Below are 22,377 nucleotides of genomic sequence, written 5' to 3' on the forward strand. Positions count from 1 at the left end.
AGAAAAACTGTTTATTAATTTAAAAAATGTTTTGCTCTGATGTTTGAGCTTGTAGCAGATAGGATAGGGTGACTTTCAGCATGTCAATGCACCATTATCGACCAGAAAATCATACAAATAATTTCTTTACATAAAATGTTCTATATTATCTAGGGCACCTGGGTGACTCAGTTGGTTAAGCGTCCAACTCTTGGTTTCAGCTCAGGTCATGATTTCATGGTTTTGTGAGTTTCAGCCCCACATTGGGCCTTGTGCTGACAGGGCAGAGCCTGCTTGGGATTCTCTGTCTCTCTCTGTCTCTCTCTCTGCCTCTCCCCCACTCACGCTGTCTCTGTCTCTCTCAAAATGAATAAACTTTTTAAAAATTTCTATATTATCAACAATATAATATATACAGCATCTATAACATATAAGTCATAAAATATGCAGAAATATAATTTCCCATACATACAGAAAAATCTTACCTAATGGAGAAGCAGGTTTTAAAATGAAAAAAAAATTTAAGGGTACTATGCTGGAAAACAATCTACTGCCTCTCAGTGAATCCAACATGACTGGTTTTCTCTCTAGTACTTGATCAGATCAGTTTCTCTGGTTGATAACAGAGGTGATGGCTGGCTCAGGTTTAGGGGACATATTGAATGAAAAATAAACCATATCTTTCATCTCAAAACTCACATATAATACAGCATGATGCCTGAGTTCTAAGAGACACATAGGAACTGAGACTGTACGAAGGCAGAGCATATTCATATTTCTATTTTATGTTCACTCTTAGGCATAACCTAATTAAATAGAATGCCAAGTAATATAGCCTGCATTATCTAAAATACTATTTCTCACTCATATTTTTTACTCTTTCTGTTGCTTTAAAAATTTATATAGGTTAAGTGCAAGTACTATGCAATTCACCTTACCATATGTTGTGCTATATTAGTGATCTCATGTATTTCAAAGGAAATACTTGAGCATTTACTATGGAATGTCAGTGGGCATAGTTTCAACCATTAGGGAGATCGCATGAGTTGTGGTAATTGGACAACCCAAGAACGTAAGCACTCCCCCCAAATATCTGACTTATATTCAGGAGAGTACTTTCTTACATAGCAGCACCTAAACCATTTTTAACCAACCAAAATCAAAGTCGAGAAGCACAACATCAACAAAAAAACCTGCAGAAAATTCTAAACAGCCAGGGCACTGAATTAAAGTCAGGAATTCTTAGATCTGGGATGTGGTACATAAGAATGTATATGTATGCATGTAGGAGTATGACCCAAGATAAACATATGACTATTTGGATGTCACATGCAAAATACGAGTTATGAATATCTACTCCCTAAGAACACTTTGGATATAAATATTTCATAAAATATTCACTAATTAATTATTCCCAGCATATAATACACTTATTCGCCTGTCATTCATCTACTTGACAGACACTTATTGATGGTTTGTTACGCATTATGCTCTGTATGGATGCTTATCATTCAAAAATTAAGAAAAATACATGGTCTGTTTTTAGGGGTTCATGATCAAACAAGAGAGTCAGGCAACTGTAACAGAATATGGCACTGTGATGTAGAAATGTGCAGGATGTGGAGGAAAATCAATCAGGGAGGGAACCTCTACCCTCGCCTGTGGTAGTGAAGGTTTATTTTCCAGTGGACTGTGATGATTCTGAGATGCCTTGAAGTGTGTAAGGCAAAAGGGTGAGAAAAGCTGTTCTAAAGAGAGGTACCCAGCTCTACAAACAAATATGAACTTCCAATGAACTTCATAGGTTTAAGGAAATGGAAAAGAATTTAAGATTGTTAGTCTAGGGTGTGTGTTTAAGGCAGTGACTGGAGATGATGCCTCAGTTTGAATACGACCACCACATGATACAGAAGATATTTTATTTCCCACTGTGCACTTAGGAGAAGAGAAAGGCTGATTCTCATTCAATTGATCCCATTCCAGTTCAGGTATATCCTGAATTAGCAAGAGACTTGTTTCTCCATTGAAATTACCAGAAGTAGTAATTACTAGTTTCATGAAACATTCAATTCTTGGGGGAGGGGAAAAACTATGGCTGGGTGTATCCAACGATCCAGAGGGATAGGCATGACAGAGTCCCTGTGGAGAGGACTGAGGAGCCTCTGAGGGACAACCCACCCAGGTATGCACATTAGAATCATCTGGGGAGCTTTAAATATCCTCACTGATAGGCTGCTGTCAGAATTTCTGTGGGTGCAGCATAGGTATCAGCACTTTGAAGTTCCTCAGTTGGTTCAAATATGTGGCCAAGGTTGAGATCCTGCTCTAAAGAAAGAAGTCAGGTGTACAGATGGGCTTATGCCAGCATAGTATTTATTGTTAGGGGAGAGATGAGTCTAAGTAGATCTTCGTGTTCTTAATTCAGATTGGGCTCTACATTCTCCCAGAGTCCATTCAGGGCCACTGGAGAGGGAGAAGCCACAAATAAACAATGGCAAGGGCTTTTTCCTTAAAAATCCCACAGTAGGCATGTCTGGGTGGCTCAGTCGGTTAAGCCTCTGATTTCGGCTCAGGTCATGATCTCACGGTTTGTGAGTTCAAGCCCTGAATCAGGCTCTGCGCTGACAGCTCAGAGCCTGAAGCCTGCTTCAGATTCTCTCTCTCTCTCTCTCTGTCTCTCTCTCTCTCTCTCTGCCCCTCCCCTACTCACACTGTCTCTGTCTCTGTCTCTCTCTCAAAAATAAATAAACATTAAAAAAAACTGTATGGTAAGTTTTGTGCCCTCTCAGAAAGAATGCTGCGAAGAGGCATTCTTTTCCATTTTGTAATAGAACATCACATACTTCTCCCTTGAGGGCTCCAGCATACCTAGGATGAGATGTGCAGTCAAGAGACCATGTCTGGCCATGGTGGCAGCTGTTCTTGGCAGGAAATATGGAATCTCATACCATATGAACGTGTTGTGGGAAGAGGGTGATAAGGGGGTTGAAGCAGAAGAGAACACTGTGTAAAAACTGATTGGATGTGTTCTGTAGTATAAAAACCCCAAAGAGACTCAAAACAATGGCAAAAGTGTGAGGCATAATCAAAAAGAATTACACATGGCATCTCTAAAGCTTTAGTACTACAGGGAAAATATCCACATAGGAAATATTTTCATTATTTCAACAGATATTTGCTGAATAGCCACGATGTGCCAGGTACTATAGTAGGTGAAGGAGATAAGGTAATGGACAAGACAGACAAAACTCTGTTCCCTAATAGAACCGACATTTTCATAGAGAGAATAGCTAATAAATACATAGATACATAATACAATGTCTGCTGATGATAAGTGCAGGAAACAAAACTAAAAGATTGCTATTTTTAGATAGGTGTCTCTAAACATATGCCATTTGAACAGAGACGTGGATGGAAAGGGTGTTACTAGGCAAATTAGTGGTTTGAGAAACTTTTTGGTTTCAAGACTACTTTCCATTCTTAGAAATTACTGAAGACCCCAAAGAGTTTTGCTTATACAACTTACATCCATTGATTGTACCACATAAGCAATTTAAACTGATAGATTATTTAAATATTTCTTTAATTCTTCGAGAAAAAAGACAATAATAAACCTAGTACGTGCTAAAATAAGCAATAAAATTTATTTAAAATAACTATATATCCTAAAACTAAAAAAAAAAAAAATTAGTGAGAAGAGAGGCACTGCTTTATAATTTAGATAACCTTTTAACGTCCAGCTTAGTAGAAGACGGCTGGATTCTCATATCTGCTTCTGTATTTGGCCCCACACCCATACATAGTTGGAAAAGGGAGAAGTGTTGTATTAGCCTTTTAAGATGATTGTGGTTGTCTTTCTTTGAATGTATGGCAAAACATGACAAGGAACAATTTGTCAAAGGTCAGTTTCAATGTGGAGCTGAAGCCATTTCAATAAGCTCTCCATACTCTGTAATACTGAAGTCCAATAGTGGTCTATCTTGCATTTTGAATGAATTTAGCAACATCATGCATTGCTTACTTGGAAAACATTACTTCATGGAGTCAGACAGATCTTCCAAATGTTGTCACCTATTATTATACAATAAAAATGTCCTATCTGTTAATGTCACCATTGATCTCATGAGAAGAAAATGTTATATTGGGAAGCTGTCAAGCTTACAGCAGAAACACTCTTTTTTGCCACATTTTGATTTCTGTCAAACTATCGCCTAACCTAAAGGGCTAGTACATAACTACCATAACTACTGTAACTGCCCTGGGTGCCTTTTGTACCCCCTGTTAGTCTTTGCTTTGATATCTCCCTTCCCACTAACAAGAGCAGACCGTTGATTCATTTCCTGCAAAGCTTTCCATAGAAGGATCTCTCTCTATCAGTAGGCACAGACCTCCCCACCCCATCCATCTTTCTGGTCTAAAGTTCATATCACTTCCCAACAGATTGGAAAGACTGTGTTGATAAATATAACTAATGATCGCACCCTTCACTGGAGACCCCACCCACCCCCGACAAATAAGGAGTGGCCTTAATCATATAATCATGTAACAACAGTTGAAACAAATAGTAACAAGATTGTTCTGTCACGCCTATCAACAAACTGAATGGTGTCATTTTTAATTGTGGTCCTCCACGAAGCATAAAAACACTATCATTAAACAGTGACCAAGGCCAAACCTCAGAGAGTCCACTGCCATAGAGGAGCTTGGGGTGTAGGCCAAAGTCAGGAAAGGATGGGCACTTTGAGAAAATGAAGAAAGCTCTCTGTTCTCTTAGGGATTTAATGGGTGGCTCTGTTACCCTGCCTACAGCTTTGTTTTCGGAGAATTGTTAGTTTTTTATTACATGCTTTGTGATGTAAATACCAAACAAAAAATAGGGGTAACGTGTTCATATTTGTTTAGAAACACTAAAAATATGCAGAGCGTGGTGCTCTGAAAAGGTCTGAGATGAAAGCAAGGAAATCACAGGGATCGTTTTTTAATTAAAATAAAAAATGCTCATTAAAAACAAACAAGATGACACTACATACCAAAAAAGGGCCAATGTTCACTTTAAAGAATGAACAAAATCCACAAAAGTGGGTTTGAGAAAGCTTCAAGACTTTGTGGGAAAGTTCCTGTGCTGCCATAACAGCCCCCTCCCCAGGCAGTCTACCAGGAGCGCGAGGAGACATTTGGCTGACAATTGCAAGTTCGAGGGTCACTGACAGAGCCCCTGTCTCCAGGGGACGAGAATGCACTGTGTGGAACAGACTTGTATAACTGAAACACACTGCAATAAAAATGTACCAGTTGGGGCACCTGGGTGGCTCAGCCAGTTGGGCATCCGACTTTGGCTCAGGTTGTGGTCTCGCCGTTCGTGAGTTTGAGCCTCACATCGGGCTCTGTGCTGGAAGCACAGAGCCTACTTCAGATCCTCTTTCTACACGCTCTCTCTGCCCCTCCCCTGTTCACCCTCACTCACTTTCTCTCTCAAAATTAAATAATTTCTCTCTCATTTAAAAATATATATATACCAGATGTACTTAGCTGAAGGTGGTAAAGGGAAAGAAAACTGCAAGGGTCTTTCTTGCCAATTATTAACAAACCCTTGAAAAGCATATGCCAGTCAAATAGCCACTTCCTCTGGGATGTCCTCTGGGGCTACACTGATCTTGATAGTAGGTCAAGTCCCTGTCTATACATGCATCTGTGGCCCTGCATTTCCTCACCAATTTTCAAATTTTGCCATTACATTTGCATGTTGTTACTTGATTAATATCTATTTAAACTATAAGCTCCGTGAAGGTAGAAACTAAGTAGTTTCGTTGTGCAACCAGCACCTAACAGTTCCTGGCACTACTAGGCACTCAATAAATGTGTTGGGTTGATAAAGGGAGGGAGGTAGAGTGTAGCTTTACACCAGCTTGATGTGTCCATCCTTGGAGGTGGCACATTAATCTAATTGGGAGAAAGACAGAAGGGAAAGAGTCCCATTGGAAAATAGGAGAGTTATCAAGGCTTCTGTCCTGGATACCTGAACTTGGTAAAGAGGAGTTAATAGGAGAAGGCAATTGAATACAGTTCAGTAATCACATATCGGACATCTTCAGATAACAGATAAATCCTCAGAATTCAAAGTATTTTTTTAATGTTTGTTTGTTTGTTTGTTTATTTATTTATTTATTTTGAGAGAGGTAGAGAGCTAGCAGGGGAGAGACAGAGAAAGAGGGGGACAGAGAATCCCAAGCAGGTTCCGCACTGTTAACGGAGAGCCCCAGGCAGGGCTCAAACTCAGGAACCATGAGATCATGAACTGAGCTGAAACCAAGAGGCGGGCGGATGCTTAACCGACTGAGCCATCCAGGCGCCCCTTGAAGTATTCTTTATGAGATAAATTTCTTTTCTCTTGGTAGTCGGGAGGAAAGAGCCTCCAAGAGGACAGTAAACATTGAAAAGTTTCTCTCATTTGTGCCTTAGCATTTAATTGGCTTGGCTGGCACTGCAGGGCTATAGAGAAGGAACAAGAAGGTGAAACAGCTCGAAGTGTCTCTGCAGGTCTTGGGAGTGTCTTACCGGGCTGCGACAGCAAGGACAGCAGGAGGGGAAAGAGAAATGAGTGGAAATTCCAGAAGTTCCAAATCCCAAATCCCAGGGGGAAATGTGGATGTATGCTAGTTACTCCGCTCCATGTGGCATAACAGGACTCAGTAAGGTCTGAGTAATTCTTCATGTGGGAAAACAGAATGATATTGACAACTCGACATTGGGAACTAGTAGTTACCCTGCAGGTAGTCAGCTTGGCCATCTGGTCTGCACAAGCATGCCATCTGACTCATTGGAAAGAACTTAGACCCTGGAGGCAAACAGATCTCCACCTTGACAACTATAAATTGTGTGATCTTACACTAATGGTAAGATTATATTCCACATTTACAAAAATAAGCACCATAACACTTCCTACCCCTTGGCCTAGGTTTGCTGTAAAAGTAAAATTAAGTAGAGGAAAGCACAGAGCATGCTGCCTGGCATACAGTAGCATTCAATAAATGACAACTGCCTTTGGCTTCTCAGTTTTCTAATGAAAATCTCAAACACAATACGAATCTTGTGTTATACACAGCTTTACTAACAATAAATTACTGTAAGTGACCTTCTTTCTATGTAAATAAAACATCTGTCTTTTTTTTATGAGTCACTTCAAACCTCTTATTTTTTCTCCAAAAAAAAATCAAGGTATAATTAATTTTCAAAATTAAATGTCATTGCTAATCTCCTTTTGGCAATTCTAGCCATTCAATTTAGTTTCTGAGTATCTCTAGCCATTACGGTTGGGTAAAAAACAAATTTTGCTGAAAGGATCACATATAAATGAACTAAAATTGCCCTGATTTGACCTGTTTTAGCCACTATCGCATTGGGACAATGATCTCCGCTAATTTTAGGAAACCAATGTCATGATTAGTGAATCATTATTTTTTGACTCTTTGAGGTTGGGGGGAAGCTTTCTTTTCTTTACATAATTATTCTAGGATTAGCAATATACCAACTAGTTTCCATCTAGAGTTTATAGGCCAGAATCCCTAATGAGGTACATTTGATGATAAGACAAGATAAGCATTGGGTGTTATATGTAAGTGATGAATCACTGAATTCTACTCCTGAAATCAATACTGTACTGAATGTTAACTAACTAGAATTTAAATAAAAATTTGAAGAAAAAAAGGGAACTATGTAATGAATATGCAAAAATAAATAATGGGTAAAAAAAAATCTTGACTTGATAAATTAATTCCTTGGCCATCAGAGTCATACAAAAAATGTACCAGGAGGTTAAGTTTTCCCAGTGGAAACACATATTTTACTAGAAACAAATATGGGTCTTTGACAAAAAAAAAAAAAAAAAAGAAGATGAGGGGATAATTTTGCCGTTTTTAAACAGGTTATTAATTTCTAAAGAATGTTAGCATCACTCCACGAGAGTATGTTCTTCATCATGACCACACATGAAAGGGACATATATGGCAGGGCTGCGTTTCACAAAAGCAGAACTAGAAAAAAGATGTAGTGATACTCCACTCAGCTGAGGAAAATGCCAAGGTTTTTTTTTTTGTTTTTGTTTTTGTTTTTTTTTGCTATCTGAATACATGAATGTGAAATGTTATTTACTCCAGAGACTTATAGAATTATAACCCCAACTCTGCAGGCTTTGCAAATTCAAACACATGCTCGATTTTTGTCTGCCTTAAGTTCGTCCCTTTGGTTCTAGTAAAAAAGTGTTACTAATAAAACGTGGAGTGTGACCAACATAATGACAAAGTCTCAAGAAACTGCTCTGCATGCTGGATGCCTACTCTTGCAATTACTGTAGCACCTGCATGTAAGATAAAGCAAATAAACAAGGAAGATAAAAGCATGCCCCACTTCCCCAAATCATGGTAGGAACAGCCAAAAGCAGAATGGAGAATCAAGATTGGAAGCTCTAGAGTAAGATGTGGTTCGCAGTCTTGGTTCATACGACCACGAACAAATCAATTCACTTGAAGTCTCAACTTTTTGCATCTATTCTACAAGGATAGTAACCTTACTCACCTGCTAGGGATGTTGTGAGATTCAAATAATATAATGTTTCAGAAATGCTTAAGAAGTATTTGCCATTATTAATATTAAAATAAATATTATGAACACTGGGGCACTGGACTGGCTCAGTTGGTAGAGTATGTGACATTTGATCTTGGGGTTGTAAGTTCAAGCCCCGTGTTGGGTGTAGAGATTGAGACTAAAATCTTAAAAAAATAAAATGAAATAAAAATTATAAACACTGATTTTTAAATAAATAAAATGATGAAATTCCTATACTGAAAACTTTCCATTCAAAGATTATTTTAAATTTCTTTTTGATAATCACTACATTAAAAAAAAAAAACTCAGAGTGCCTGGGTGGCTCAGTCAGTTAAGTGAAGGACTCCAGCTCAGGTCATGATTTCAGGGTTCATGAGTTTGAGCCCCACACTGGGCTCTCTGCTGTCAGCACTGAGCCTGCTTCAGATCCTCTGTCTCCCTCTCTCTCTGCCCCTCTCTTGTTCTTGTGCACTTTCTCTCTCTCTCTCCCTCTCTCAAAAATAAATAAACATTAAAAAATATCATAGGGGTGCATGGGTGTCTCAGTTCGTTGAGCATCCGACTTCAGCTCAGGTCATGATCTCATGGTTTGTGGGTTTGAGCCCCGTGTCAGGCTCTGTGCTGACAGCTCAGAGCCTGGAGCCTGCTTCATATTCTGTGTCTCCCTCTCTCTCTACCCCTCCCCCACTCATGCTCTGTCTCTCTTCAAAAATAAATAAACATTAAAAAAAAATTTTAAATATCATAATACTCAGAAACATGAGAATGTGTTAATTATTTAATGTTATAGAAAAAATCTGTTAATATTCTTGTACATCTTTTTAAGGAACATCAGGAACTAGCTAGTCCTAGAGATAAATCTGGTAAATTTGAAATTTAAATAGGTTTTCCTAATGTTTAAAATATTTATATAAGGGGAATGGGATGCCTGGGTGGCTCAGTGGGTTAAGTGTCTGACTCTTGATTTGAGCTCAGATTGTGATCTCATGGTGGTGAGATCAAGGCGGGTGTAGGGTTTTATGCTGAGCGTAGAGCCTGCCTGGGATTCTCTCCCTGTCTCTCTGCCCCTCCCCAACTTGTGTGTGCACACACTCTCTCCCTCAAAATAAATAAACATTTTTAAAAATAATAGAATATTTATACAAGGGCAAAAAAATATGAATAAATGTGTACGCATTTATTGCAAAGCTTGCTAGAGTTAAAAATCTGGATCTGCCCTCAGCTGACTATAGAAGAAGGACGTATTGATGATATGTGAGTAGCCCCGGGGTCATGAGGCAAGGAGAACTTCAGCAGCAGGGAATGTTCAAGACAGAAGGTAGGAACTACAAGGAGGGCAGGGAGAGCTTTTCCGTTCCTATCTCTTTCCCTCGTATTCTTGCCCCACTCCGTCCTCTTGGTGCTAATTGAAAATTAGATGACTTCTTTCTACTATATATTTGAAAATCAATTTAAAAGCCACAATCACCCTCAGTTTCAGCATCCCCAGCTCTTTCCATTTCCCATTTCTCTTTTTTTAATACGCCTTATTGAGATATATATTATACCTCATACCATTCATCCAGTCACATCTCTTTTCATTTCTTCTTTTCTCCCACGAAAAGCCACTTAATGAGCATATGTGGCACTTTGTAGGAGATGAGCCATTTCAGTTTAGCAAACTGCTCCTCCGTTCCTCCACAGTAAAAGGTCAACAGCCTCAGAAGACAAACAGACAGCCGGCAGAATCTTGCCAGGAACAGGTAAGATTCTCAATCATGTCAATATTTTTTATTTCCTTCATAATTATAAAATCGATATGTCTTGAGGATAAGTTACATGGAGAATTCAGAGAAAGCTGAAAAAGGAACCCACATTTATCTATCACTTATTAACCATTCGCCAGAAGTAACTACTCCATTCAAATTGTACTTTTTCTTCCCTCTTTGTTTTTCTGTTTAAGTGTGTGTGTATATGTGTGTGTGTGTGTGTGTGTGTGTGTGTGTGTGTGTATGTGTGTGTGTTCCTATTTGGATTTCTATCATAGATGCAATCTAATATAATTATTTTCAAGTATAATTGCCCATAAGAATTCCCTTTTATAACTAGACCATCATTCAGAGTAAATATTCCCATGTTGTTGGATGCTTAGGCTGTTTCCAACTTTTGGCTGTCAGAGATGAATCTGTGATGTAGATCTTTGAATATCATCTCAGTAAGCCTCCTTACAATTCTCTTTAGGATAAATTCCTACATGCAGTGTTTTGGAAGCTGAGATAATGTCCATTCACAAGCTTCTATCCAAAACAAGTTTTTAACTCTATTTATTGGTATTTGAAGAAATTTACGCCAGGTCACTATCTAGTGCCCATGGTAAACGAGTGGCATTTTCTGAGTTCTTTCCAAGCCACTCAGTATTCCTTTGCAGAGCTTCCACTAAGAAGTCGGAAAATTTATAAGAGGGGGGAAATGCCTTCAAATCATTTTTTATTCAAATAAAGTAAGTTTGAGGTGATATCTTAGTGACCTAAAATAACTCATGGTACTCTTAGTATACAAGAGGCAATCTTCATTCATTTTGACAGGGAATACCACATTATTTCACCACAAATATCCTCACCAACTATCCTGGGAAGAATGCATATTATAATGTATCCCTTGTTGTGTGTGTGTCTATGTGTTGCGCACATGCGTGTGTGCATGTATGTGTGTGTGTGTGTGTGTGTGTGTGTGTGTGTTATAGAGACAAGAAACCATCCTGGTTATTTTAAAAATAAGTGTAAGTATGAATTATGTAACGCAATAGAAACTCAATAGAAGTATTATTGAAATGCACCTGCCTTTTTTTTTTTTTTTTGCAGTGTGATATCTGATCCCTGATATTGATGACTACCTTGATTTAATGGGCACATGTTAGGATATTAAGGCTGAATTACCTGCAATCGGCACACTCAGAGAAGGATTATGACGTATTTGAATTCGTTCCAACCACAGGCATAAAGCCCACATTCATGCATAGTACTCATTAATCCTCAGGTTTTGTAACAAGGGTAAGTCATTCTAAAATAAGCAATTATTAATTAGCCAAGTCAGAAATAAATTTGGGGTAAATGCACTTAGGTGTGGGATGAAGAGCCAGGGCCAGAAACTTTTCTCTGACCATATAAATGGGTAAAAAGAAAGGACTTTCATAGAAAGCTGCCTGAGGGGATCTATGCCAACAGAGTGCTTCCTTACTTCTTATCGCTCCCCTTCGGAAACGAAGCCACACCTCAAGCAGGTAGCCAGGCGCACAGTCAGATCACCCATTTCAAACACCGCCTCTGTGTGGATTATTACACGAATGTTGATATGTGACATTTTGATCCCGGAATTTTTTTTTTCCAATTTTCGCTTTTCCTGGATGAGGTGAATGGATGTTATTGCAAAGCCACAACGAATAATGACCGACTGTAGATCTAATGAAATCATTTCACTTTCTGCCAGTCAACACATGTTTGGAGGAGACATCCCACAATACCACACACTCGGAATCTACCACAGGAATGATGACTTCACCAAAGAAGGGCTCATATTGTTACCCACACTAGAAGGGAAAGCTACAATATTTTCTTGTTCTTTCACTGAAGACAGTCATCGTTTCTCAGTTGTCTCTCTGCCTCCTCCCTGCCTTACCTTTGAATTCTGCAGGTGCAAGCTCTGAGTCAAGGGTGCTGATGGAATGCCATATTAAGCCTTCGTGAAGTGGAACAGCCCCAAACAAGGTATTAAGGAGAATCTAAGGCTGCATGGACCTGAAAGAGATCATCTGCTTCTATGAAGGCCCTCCTCGACTTCTAGGAAAAAGGCTTTCAACCAAGCACCTGAATTCTAAAGAAGGAAGCTTATTTATTCCACAGCGAGTTTTCTAGTCCCCAGTGCAAAGCTTTTCACTAGGTACAAAAACTACAAAGGTAAATAAGACACGGTCCTGGCTAATGGAGGTCACAATACAGCAGGAGTCACTTTCAATGCTGTCCCTGTAATTCTCACTATTCTGCCCTCATCACATATCTCATCGAGGTCCTCTGTATTTCCATTCCCCTTCTCCTCTTTTATTATCCTGTTACACTTCAAAACTTGTGCCGCCCCCCCCCCATCTTCAACTCCTCCCAAACCTGCTTCCTCTCTATGTACGCTCCCTCATCAATGGTCACACCGTATGCCCAGGATAAGAAGACAGAAAAACTTTCTCGTCTACCTTCTGTTTCTCTGTCTCACTTTCAGCTACTGCTGTATTAGTTTAGGGCCACGTCAGTGCTACTTCCAGCCTCATCCCTGCCCAGAGGCTACCAGAGTAACCATTGTAGAATTTAAATATGATTATGTTCCTCCAATACCTACAACTATTTAAAAGTTGCCCCCAGCCGGTAGGATAAAATCCAAATCCCTTCATTTATTCTGCTGTCTGGCCTTTCCTAAATACTCAGCTTCATCATTCACCACTCGCAGACAGACATCTATCATTTTGACAGGCATCTAATATTTTCTTTGATATGTGCATAGTTGTTTTTCAGCTCTAAGCTTCCAGAAGTCCCCTTCTCTTAGATTCTGCCCAGTGACTTTCTGTTCATGCTGTGGCTGGGGCCCAGCTCTACCCGTTCATCTTCAGAACCAGTGAAGCAGGGCTCATTCCTCCTCAGTGGTGCTCCCTCTCTGTCGCTCTTGGTCTGGGTCTCAGTCTTGGTCTCTTCCTCTATATCTGTCTCTGTCTTTCCCTCTCTCTGTGTGTCTCCATCCTTCTTGGTCTCTGTCTCTCTATCTCTCTACCTCAGTCTCTATCTCTCTTGGTCTCTGTTTCTCTCTCTCTCTTTCTCCATTTCCCTTTTTCTAGATGATGGATAGACATACACACACACACACACACACACACACACACACACACACACCTCTAATATTATGTTAGTGAACCATACTTTGCTAATTTGTTTGTACATCTTTTCCTCTGCTAGACTCCGAACTTCTCGAGAGCTGGAATTATATTTTATGCATCTTTGTTTCCCAGCACATGATGTAGGGCCTAATATATGCAGTGGCAAAATATGTGTTGATATATCAGACTTACATACCACAGCACTGTTTATAATAGCAATAAATTAGAAGTAACATGCATATCTATCAACAGAAAATGGATACTCAGTCAACTGAGTATCATACAGATAGTGCTACCTCTAGAACATAACACTAATAGCATAACATTAATTAATAATTAATTAATAAATAACATTAATCAGAACAAAACAAGTTGCAGAAACATACAGCATGTAGAAATTAAAAAACATCTCTAAGCCAAAGCATAAGAGACTGTTAAAAACTGAGAACAAACTGAGGGTTGATGGGGGGTGGGAGGGAGGAGAGGGTGGGTGATGGGTATTGAGGAGGGCACCTTTTGGGATGAGCACTGGGTGTTATATGGAAACCAATTTGACAATAAACTTCATATATTGGAAAAAAAATTAAAAAAAATAAAAACCATCTCTAATGATATTCAGGTTTGAAAATCTGGTTGGTAGGTGTTAATGTTGTTCTTTTGCTCACTTTGATGTGCATTTTTAAATGATGCACATTTTTAATACTTCATAATGTAAATTTTTTTAAAGACCTGGCCATGAAAACCTAACAGAGATAATGCCAATGGCTAGAGACATTATCTTGAAAGGATTCTTCCTCCCTGTGATCCACATATATGCAACCCAGTAGAATTAGCTCTAAATGACATTATCATTTAACAATTCAAGATATATTTCAAAGAAAATCTCTGTTTCTCCATAATAAAGATAGATCTTTGATCTAATTGCTCTTTACTGAAGTACCCTTAGATATTGCTGCTCAACACTTGTTTTGCTCAAGAAAATCAGGAAGTAGAAAAACATGTAAAGGAAAGAACCTCCAAAGAAAGATCAATCTCTGCTTCCCACATACTGATATCAGCTAAAAACACTTGGTGACGAAAAGATCATAACCCCTTTTGTCACAAGTCCGTGCAATCACAAGTTGAGAAAAAAAATTATAAGGGCCTCAGGAAAAATGAAGAAAAAGAAATAAAGCCTTGGGATGCTTCTTAGGTGCTCAGTTTGGGGGGAAGGGCATTTTTGCTTATTTGAAGATAACACGGGTCGAGGAAAAATTTACAAGTTCATACGCACATTTTACAGTCTACGTGTCAAAGTAACGGCAACTTGACCTTTTGGTGCTGCATGACAAATTTTCATTTAAAGCATATTGTAATTTTAGTCAGAGGGTCACAACACAAAGTCAGACTGAAGGGAAGGGAAACTACATTTCTTTAGCACCACTTATGTGCTGGGCACTTAATTCCTATGGCACCCTGTACCATTGGTATTATTACTTCCATCTTACAATAGTTTCAAATGAAGCCCAGAGAATTAAATGTGATTTTTAAATACGAACTGGGTGAAACTGGATTTGAACCCAGATCCTCCTGACTTTAAAGGCCATGCTTCTATGCACATCCTGCTTCCGATTCTTGTCCCTTCCCCCTTACGCCACACCCTGCCATCCTCCTGTATGCATCCGTAAGGCCTGGTGGCATACTGATGTGTAATGACAGAGGGGGTTACAAATAATACACGTCTATTACTTTTGTGTGTGGTAAGGCTGTTTAACAACGCCCATGAAAGGCATAAAATATCGCTTGGTATTACATGCACATATATAGTTTCTGTTATACACAAAGCTTTAAATATTAGTTTTGTTTTTGAAAATACAAGTAACCATTCGTTAGCAAATAAAGCACTTAAGACCAATATAATAGATATTACAGGTTCCTTGTGCAAATAATCACAGGTGCTCACAAAGGTATTCACGGTTGTTTACTACAATGTTCATAATAGTAAAAACTGGGAATAATCTAAATGTCCCCCCATCAAGAACTGAATAAATAAATTATACCCAGCAGCATAGAATACTATGAAGCCATAAGAAATCACGTTTCAGAAGAATGCATTTTATGAGGAAACAGGTACACAGTGTGGAGCTGTAAAATGCAAATGGTACAGGCAGGGTGAAAGAACTATGTAACCATTTACATTTGCATGCAAATATAAAATAGTGGAAGGCCAAACAGCAGACTGTTAACTGTGGTTGACTTTGGCTTATGGTACATGTTTGCTAGGTTCTCATGGTAGGGATGTATTACTGACGTCAGGAAAACAGTCAATAGTCAAGCACCCTCTCACACTGTGAGGAAGCTTCTGTCTTGTGCATCAGGGAGGCTCTGGGGATGGCTTAGTGGATGAAACGCCAGCTTTCACCAACTATGACACTCTGTATCCAGAGGTTAATGTGCAAGTGGCATTGATGGTGTGGGCTAGAATGGGAGAGGGAGACTGAAAGGGTGGGCAGAGGTCTGAGAGAATAAACCCCTTCAGCTAAGTATCTCTCCTTCCCTAACCTCTCCCAAAGTCACACTGTACCACAAGACAAAGGCCATGAGGGACTCACCCGGGGAGAACAGAATGCACAGCTACGAGCAAAAGGCAGTATCCCAAGAAGCCATAAATTTTAAGTAAAAATAAATCTTTTATTAAGTTGGTCTCTTCTCTGTAAGTCACTTCATTCATTAGTTTATGTTTATGATGACCAGTCGACTTTGATACTATGGTAGTATCAAAAGTAACCAAAAGTCTTTTCCCTTAGTTATATCAGAGTTGTAGCTTGCTAATCAACTGATTTCTTATTTCCGAATCACTGTTTAAATTCATATGCAATGGCCCAAGAAGGACCAACAGATAACATATTAGCATATGACTTGTATTGGGCATTTGCAATATGCTAGGCACTGTGCCATGTTCCTTCCCTGGCCTGGCTGGCTTCACAATACAATGTTAGAAACTATAATTCTTTACACCAACGATCTGAGGCTCAGACACATGGGGTGACTTAACCAAGGTTACACACTTAGCAAGTGGCAGAGCTGGGATTTAAATTCTGAAAATTCTTACTCTATACCATTGAAGATAACTGACAAGATTGAGATAGATGACGCATTTAGGAAGGCAGGAAGGACTTCTAAGTGGGGGAACTGAGGCTACAGGGGCAATATGGAGAATAAGAAATAGCATATGGAGGAGCGCCTGGGTGGCTGAACTGGTTGAGCGTCCGACCCTTGATTTCAGCTCAGGTCCTGATCCTGTGGTTGTGGGATTGAGCTGAGCATGGAGGCTGTTTGAGATTGTCTCTCTCTCTCTGTCTCTCTGACTGTCTCTCTCTCCATCTACCACTCTCCCCTGCTTGTGCGCATGCTCTCTCATTCTCTCTCTCTTTCTCTCAAGTGGAATAAATAAATAAACAAGCAGGGGCGCCTGGATGGCCCAGTCTGTTAAGCGTCCGACTTTGGCTCATGTCATCATCTCACGGCTCATGCCGGGTTCTCTATCTCATGGTTCGTGGGTTTGAGCCCCACATCCGGCTCTGTGCTGACAGCTCAGAGCCTGGAGCCTGCTTCAGATTCTGTGTCTCCCTCTCTCTCTGCCCCTCGCTCACTCGTGCTGTGTCCCTCTCTTTTTCTCTCTCTCAAAAATAAATAAACATTAAAATTTAAAATAAACAAACAAGCACACAAACAAATAAGATATGGAAAGAACACTAGCATTAGTGAAAGCATGAAATGTGTTGGCATCCATTCAGAAAGCGCCCAGGGCTGTAAGGAGGTAAGTTCCACTCCTGAGTTGCATGAGCTGTGGATATGGTGGAACAGAGAGTTTCCATGCCCCACCCCTTGGAATTTCTCAGTGTCCTGGCATCCAGAAAATTACTAACCCTGCTCCAAGGAAGAAGAAATCCACCAGAGGGAAAACTCTATTGAGAACCTAAGATGATGTTTGATGGGAGTGCATCCAAAACTTGATGATATGATGGGAAAAGTCGTGAAAAGAAATTGGTTGGTCACCTTTATTTTATGACGAGTAAGTATGAGTACTCCAAATTACTCTACTGAATTGCCTATTTATCCTGTTTTATATTACAGTGTCTGTCATTAAAAGTGTTGCAATAGAGACGCTAGAGTTACGACTGTGAAGGTTCATTCATCACGCTGGAGGGGATGGCTTAGTGGACAAAACGCCAGCTTTCACCAACTATGACACTCTGTATCCAGAGGTTAATATGCAAGTGGCATTGAGTCAGCAGCTCGTCTTCTGAATGAAGCTAGTTCAGTTTCATCACATGGGTGGAGGGTCTTCTGGACAATGTCTGGAAAAAACCTGCCTATCCTGCTTGAATAATGAAGATTCCTAGAACTTTTATAGATTTAGGGTTTCCCCCAGTCTCCTGGAAGCGTGAGATACAAATGAGTCAAAGGATCTTCTAACACACTCTTAACATCGGTGCCCTGTCCTGGCTGGCTTTCCCTTCTTTATCACTAGCCTTGCAGAGCCAATGAGGCCTTCCCTTAAACCATTTCTTTCCATTCAATGGTTTAACAGTCTTACTATATTTCAGATGTCTACGACAGTCTCTTTACTGTCTTCACTCTGCTCAGAATTTCTTAATCTTAATATTTCAAATCAAATCAATCCAAACATCCACTTAATGATACAAACTGCTCTTGTATGGACAAATCTTTCACCTTTATGACTTTATCAATTTACTTTACGATGACAAACTAGGAATGTTTAGTAGTTACAAAAGTCATGCTACCACTGTGTGATGCAATCAATAACTAGAGAGATGATTCATTCCACATTTATAAAATTATATTCTTAAAAATTCATCAGCTAAATTTGTATCAGTTTGACGAAGTCCATGCTCCAGTTGTAATTTCAAAATGAATACGGCACACACTCATTGAGTACCCACTATGTGTCAGATTTTGTCTGAAGCACTTATATACCAAGTTAAAAAAAAAAATACCAGTCCCATCCCTGCTAGAGTCTAGTGAAGGTGACAGACAACCATAAACAGGTGATAAGTGCCATAAACATGGTACAGTAAAGTGCCCTAGAAACAGATTCATTCTCTCTGTGAACCTGGAGAGTAGTTTTGAGGAGAGACCTGAAGCTTCTTATTTCAGAATGCATAGTTTGACAGGATCTGATTTTCAGATTTGAGCTTTGAAATTAAATGTCCAATGTGCGGAGAGGTGTTTAAAAAGTAAGTGATTCATCGTTAAACCTATAAGGATAAGACTATGGGAATTTGAGAAGCTAGAGGGGTGAGATTAATATTAACATAAGCTAATTTTATTCATGCCTCCAGATCTTTACACAATGATTTCCTTTTTTACTTTTTTCTTCTGCAAGCCCATTCCAAGATTTCATCACTCACTACATTCTTTTCTGTCATCCCTCAGACATTGTCGAAAGACATTATCGATCTCTCTGATACATCACACACCACTCCTCCTTCTCTTCCTGACTTCTAGATGGGACTGTTTCCATATATGCTGACATTCTAGTTATGACAACAATCCAGCCCTCCCTGTTCCAGCTACCTCTGCCATTAGATCACTATCTTCTTCTTTAATACCCACTGCTAATTGTAGTTGTTTATTTCCCACACATAATGCATGATGTGGTCATTTTTGTAAGATTTCATTCCTATTGTCCGATGATACGGAGTTTCTTTTTTATGTTAATTCATGCTTTCTTTAGAATTTCACTGTAATTTACCAATATCTACATATTTTATCCTTCAATTCACCAGGTGATTATTAAGGACATGGAAATGTAGCAATCTTTAGTTATTTTTTATGAACTCTCAATTTTCTTTCTCCAAACTTCCCACTATCCAAATATTTATTTCTTCAGGACAGCTGCAGGGTTATCTACGGGGCTGTCTTCTAGCATTCTACAAAATGCCTTTGTTTCTACTTACAGGCATTAGAGCTGGAATACGAGGCAGGCACAAGACCTGTTCACACTATCTTTATCTAAAATGTCCTCCATGACTGGGATGGAGTGTGGTAAACTCCATGGACTGTGGATGGAGTGTGGCTGTCTATAATAGCTGGCACCTGACTGGTGCCCTCTGGTGGTAGCAGGATGCCTTGACTGGGATGGTTGCTAGACAGCCTCAATACTGTCTCCACACCTACAAGCCTGAGTACCTCCTGGCTCCTCTCTTGTTAATTTTACAGAGGCTTGGTCCTCCTTTCCCTTCCCTTCCTTCACTTCCCTTTTTCTTTTCCCATCTTATTTTTTAACACCTTGTACTCAGTGCTGATTCAGGCTCCTTACAAAGGAGCAAACAGTGAGTCTCTAAGAGACACTGACGGATGACAACAGTGATGGTGATAAGGACTGTGACATAAAGTTTGCTTTATTCACAAGAGAATGTCAGTGGTTCTTGAAAGAGGACCACCCATCTGCCATTTCTCATGGCAAGAAAAACATAAACATGAATGTACATTGAGGAATTTTTGCCCCACTAGAAAAAAATATTCATTCAATATTTTAATTGATAAATAGAAAGTAAGATTGATTGTGAAACATTCTTTACCAGTTAACATTAGAGTCAAGTAGCACCTTGTAAAGAGAACATAGATTTCACTCTGTCTAAAGTTTGGGATGAATGAAGATGACCAAATTCCTCTCTACTCACTGAATTCTGACTCTTGTAGGTAAATCCAATGTTTCTAAAAAGAAGTCAATGTGATATTCATAATCTTCTATGCATATATCAGTTGCTGCAGCAGTATTTCACTAATGTTATCTGTAGTCTGACACTTTTTATTGTGTCTCTAAATATCTGTCTTACTCCTCTCAATCCTGTTAAAAAGTTCTCATTTAATATTACCTGAATGTAATTTCTCAGAAAAACTGGAAATGTGGTTAGCTGTACCAGCTTACTGGGGACTTCTGGAAAAGGGAATATTTCTTTTTTTTTTTTTAATTTCTTTAATGTTTATTTTATTTTTGACAGAGAGAGACAGAGCATGAGCGGGGGAGGGGCACAAGGAGAGGGAGACACGGAATCTGAAGCAGGCTCCAGGCTCTGAGCTGTCAGCACAGAGCCCAACGTGGGGCTCGAACTCACGGACCGTGAGATCATGACCTGAGCAGAAGTCGGACGCTCAACTGACTGAGCCACCCAGGCGCCCCTGGAAAAGGGAATATTTCTATGTTTACTCTATCAGGAGGCAAATTACTCTACCTGGAGTGATCACATGTATATTCTGAGTTCCTGAGAAGGGCCTATAACAGAATAAGAAAGTAAACTAAATTGGGGTGAAACTAATTTAAATGACCATTATCCGCTTCATCAAACTGTTTCTTCTGGAACTTTTGCTCTGCTTTCATAGTTTGTAACTACTCAAAAATTCAGATGTAAAGTCTAGAAAATACCAATAACATCTAATTGATAAAATACAAAAGGCTCTCGTTCAGCCTTGGATAAACAAGAAGATTCACAATTGTCTGCAATGTAGAAATCCTATGTGTATGTGGCAAGAGGAAAGGTAGAAGCAAAGGGTAGAATCATTTTTGTACATTTGAATAGAAAATGAGGAAAAATCCTACATCCAGTAAATGAAAATGCAATAACTGTCCTCTGTTCCTACTCCTGCTCCTCTCGAATACTCCTTGACATAGTGTAAGCGTTCTTCTAAAAACATAAGCCAGGCCATGTCAACCTCCTGCTCTCAGCCTTTCTTGGCTTATATCAAAGTCCTTCCAAGGGTCCCACAGGAGCTAGCCCTGGCTATCTTATCAAGAGCATTTCTTACCAGCCTCCCCATAACTCATTCACGTTTAGAATCAACCATGTCTATGAAGGAACTGGCAACCTGCACATTTGTTCTTGTGCTTAACCTGTCATTCCAAAGGCTACTTGGGTTTTCCATAATGAAGTGACAAATGTTAACGTAGGCACAACAAACCACTATGATAATTGCCGAGAGACAGAATCCAGTCGATGGAAGTTAGTCATACATATATCGAACTCTCCCAAGAAGCTGTTTTTACAGACATGTCAGCAATTAGGGCAGGAATTATTCTGATGATGACATTCCACCAAATAACAGCCACCAAAGACTTACCGGCAGCTACTATGATAACATCTGCCAGCTGTGTATGGATCTTCAATTGTTCTTTGGGAGTGTATCTGTGAGCTATTGTCACGGTTGCATCACCTGGAATGGAGAAGAGCTCCCATTAATAGTTACTGAGCTTTTTCAAAAGTTATGGATGCTATCATTCTAGGGGAGATTCAGTTATATCCTAAGAGTAGGAAAATTGCTTTCAAATGATTACAACACTTTGAGAATAAAAGCTAGATAAGAAAACCTAGATGACCGAAAATATTATACCTTCCAATTAACCAGTGGAAAATCAAATAAGACCAAATGAGAGTATGTGCTGACCATCAAAAGAGAGATCTAAGTAAGGTCCTAGAAACCCAGCATGTGAAAGTTCTGTATTGAGGTTAATATGTAAATACGTGGGATACTTGTTGGCTTGATAATTAGGTATATAAGCTCTGAAAACAGCAAGTAAGTGCATCCAAGATGGGGCAATGCATTGTGGGAGCACAGCTAAGAGATTAATTCTGCCTCCTCTTGAGGAGGTGTCAAGGAAGGGTTCCTAAAGGAGGCAATATGCTTTAGGTCTCAAAGTATGAGCCGGGGTGTACCAATTCAAGAAAGAAGAAAAGGGCATTCCAAGCCAACAGAAGAACAGGAAAAAAATGGACCAACTTTGAAATTATGTGTTTAGGAAATAATGAAGAGGCTTTAGATATAACAGGAAATATTCATACATGCTTTAACGACGTGGTGTATGAATAAGAGAGGTTACCAGCCTGATGGCTTCCAGTGCTTTA

General features: G+C 39.4%; 1 protein-coding gene across 2 annotated transcripts in view; it reads right to left on the reverse strand.

The window, feature by feature from the left end:
* Positions 1 to 22,377, reverse strand: part of MTHFD2L (methylenetetrahydrofolate dehydrogenase (NADP+ dependent) 2 like) — a 143,834-nt gene that overhangs the window by 51,905 nt on the left and 69,552 nt on the right. For both annotated transcript variants that reach the window (XM_027058271.2, XM_027058266.2), the window contains one exon: positions 21,596 to 21,688. In XM_027058271.2, coding sequence (XP_026914072.1) covers positions 21,596 to 21,688 — 93 coding nt within the window. The remainder of the gene's footprint in view (positions 1 to 21,595; positions 21,689 to 22,377) is intronic.

The sequence above is a fragment of the Acinonyx jubatus genome, chromosome B1 (genome assembly GCF_027475565.1).
Source record: "Acinonyx jubatus isolate Ajub_Pintada_27869175 chromosome B1, VMU_Ajub_asm_v1.0, whole genome shotgun sequence".
In the NCBI taxonomy this organism is placed as follows: domain Eukaryota; kingdom Metazoa; phylum Chordata; class Mammalia; order Carnivora; family Felidae; genus Acinonyx; species Acinonyx jubatus.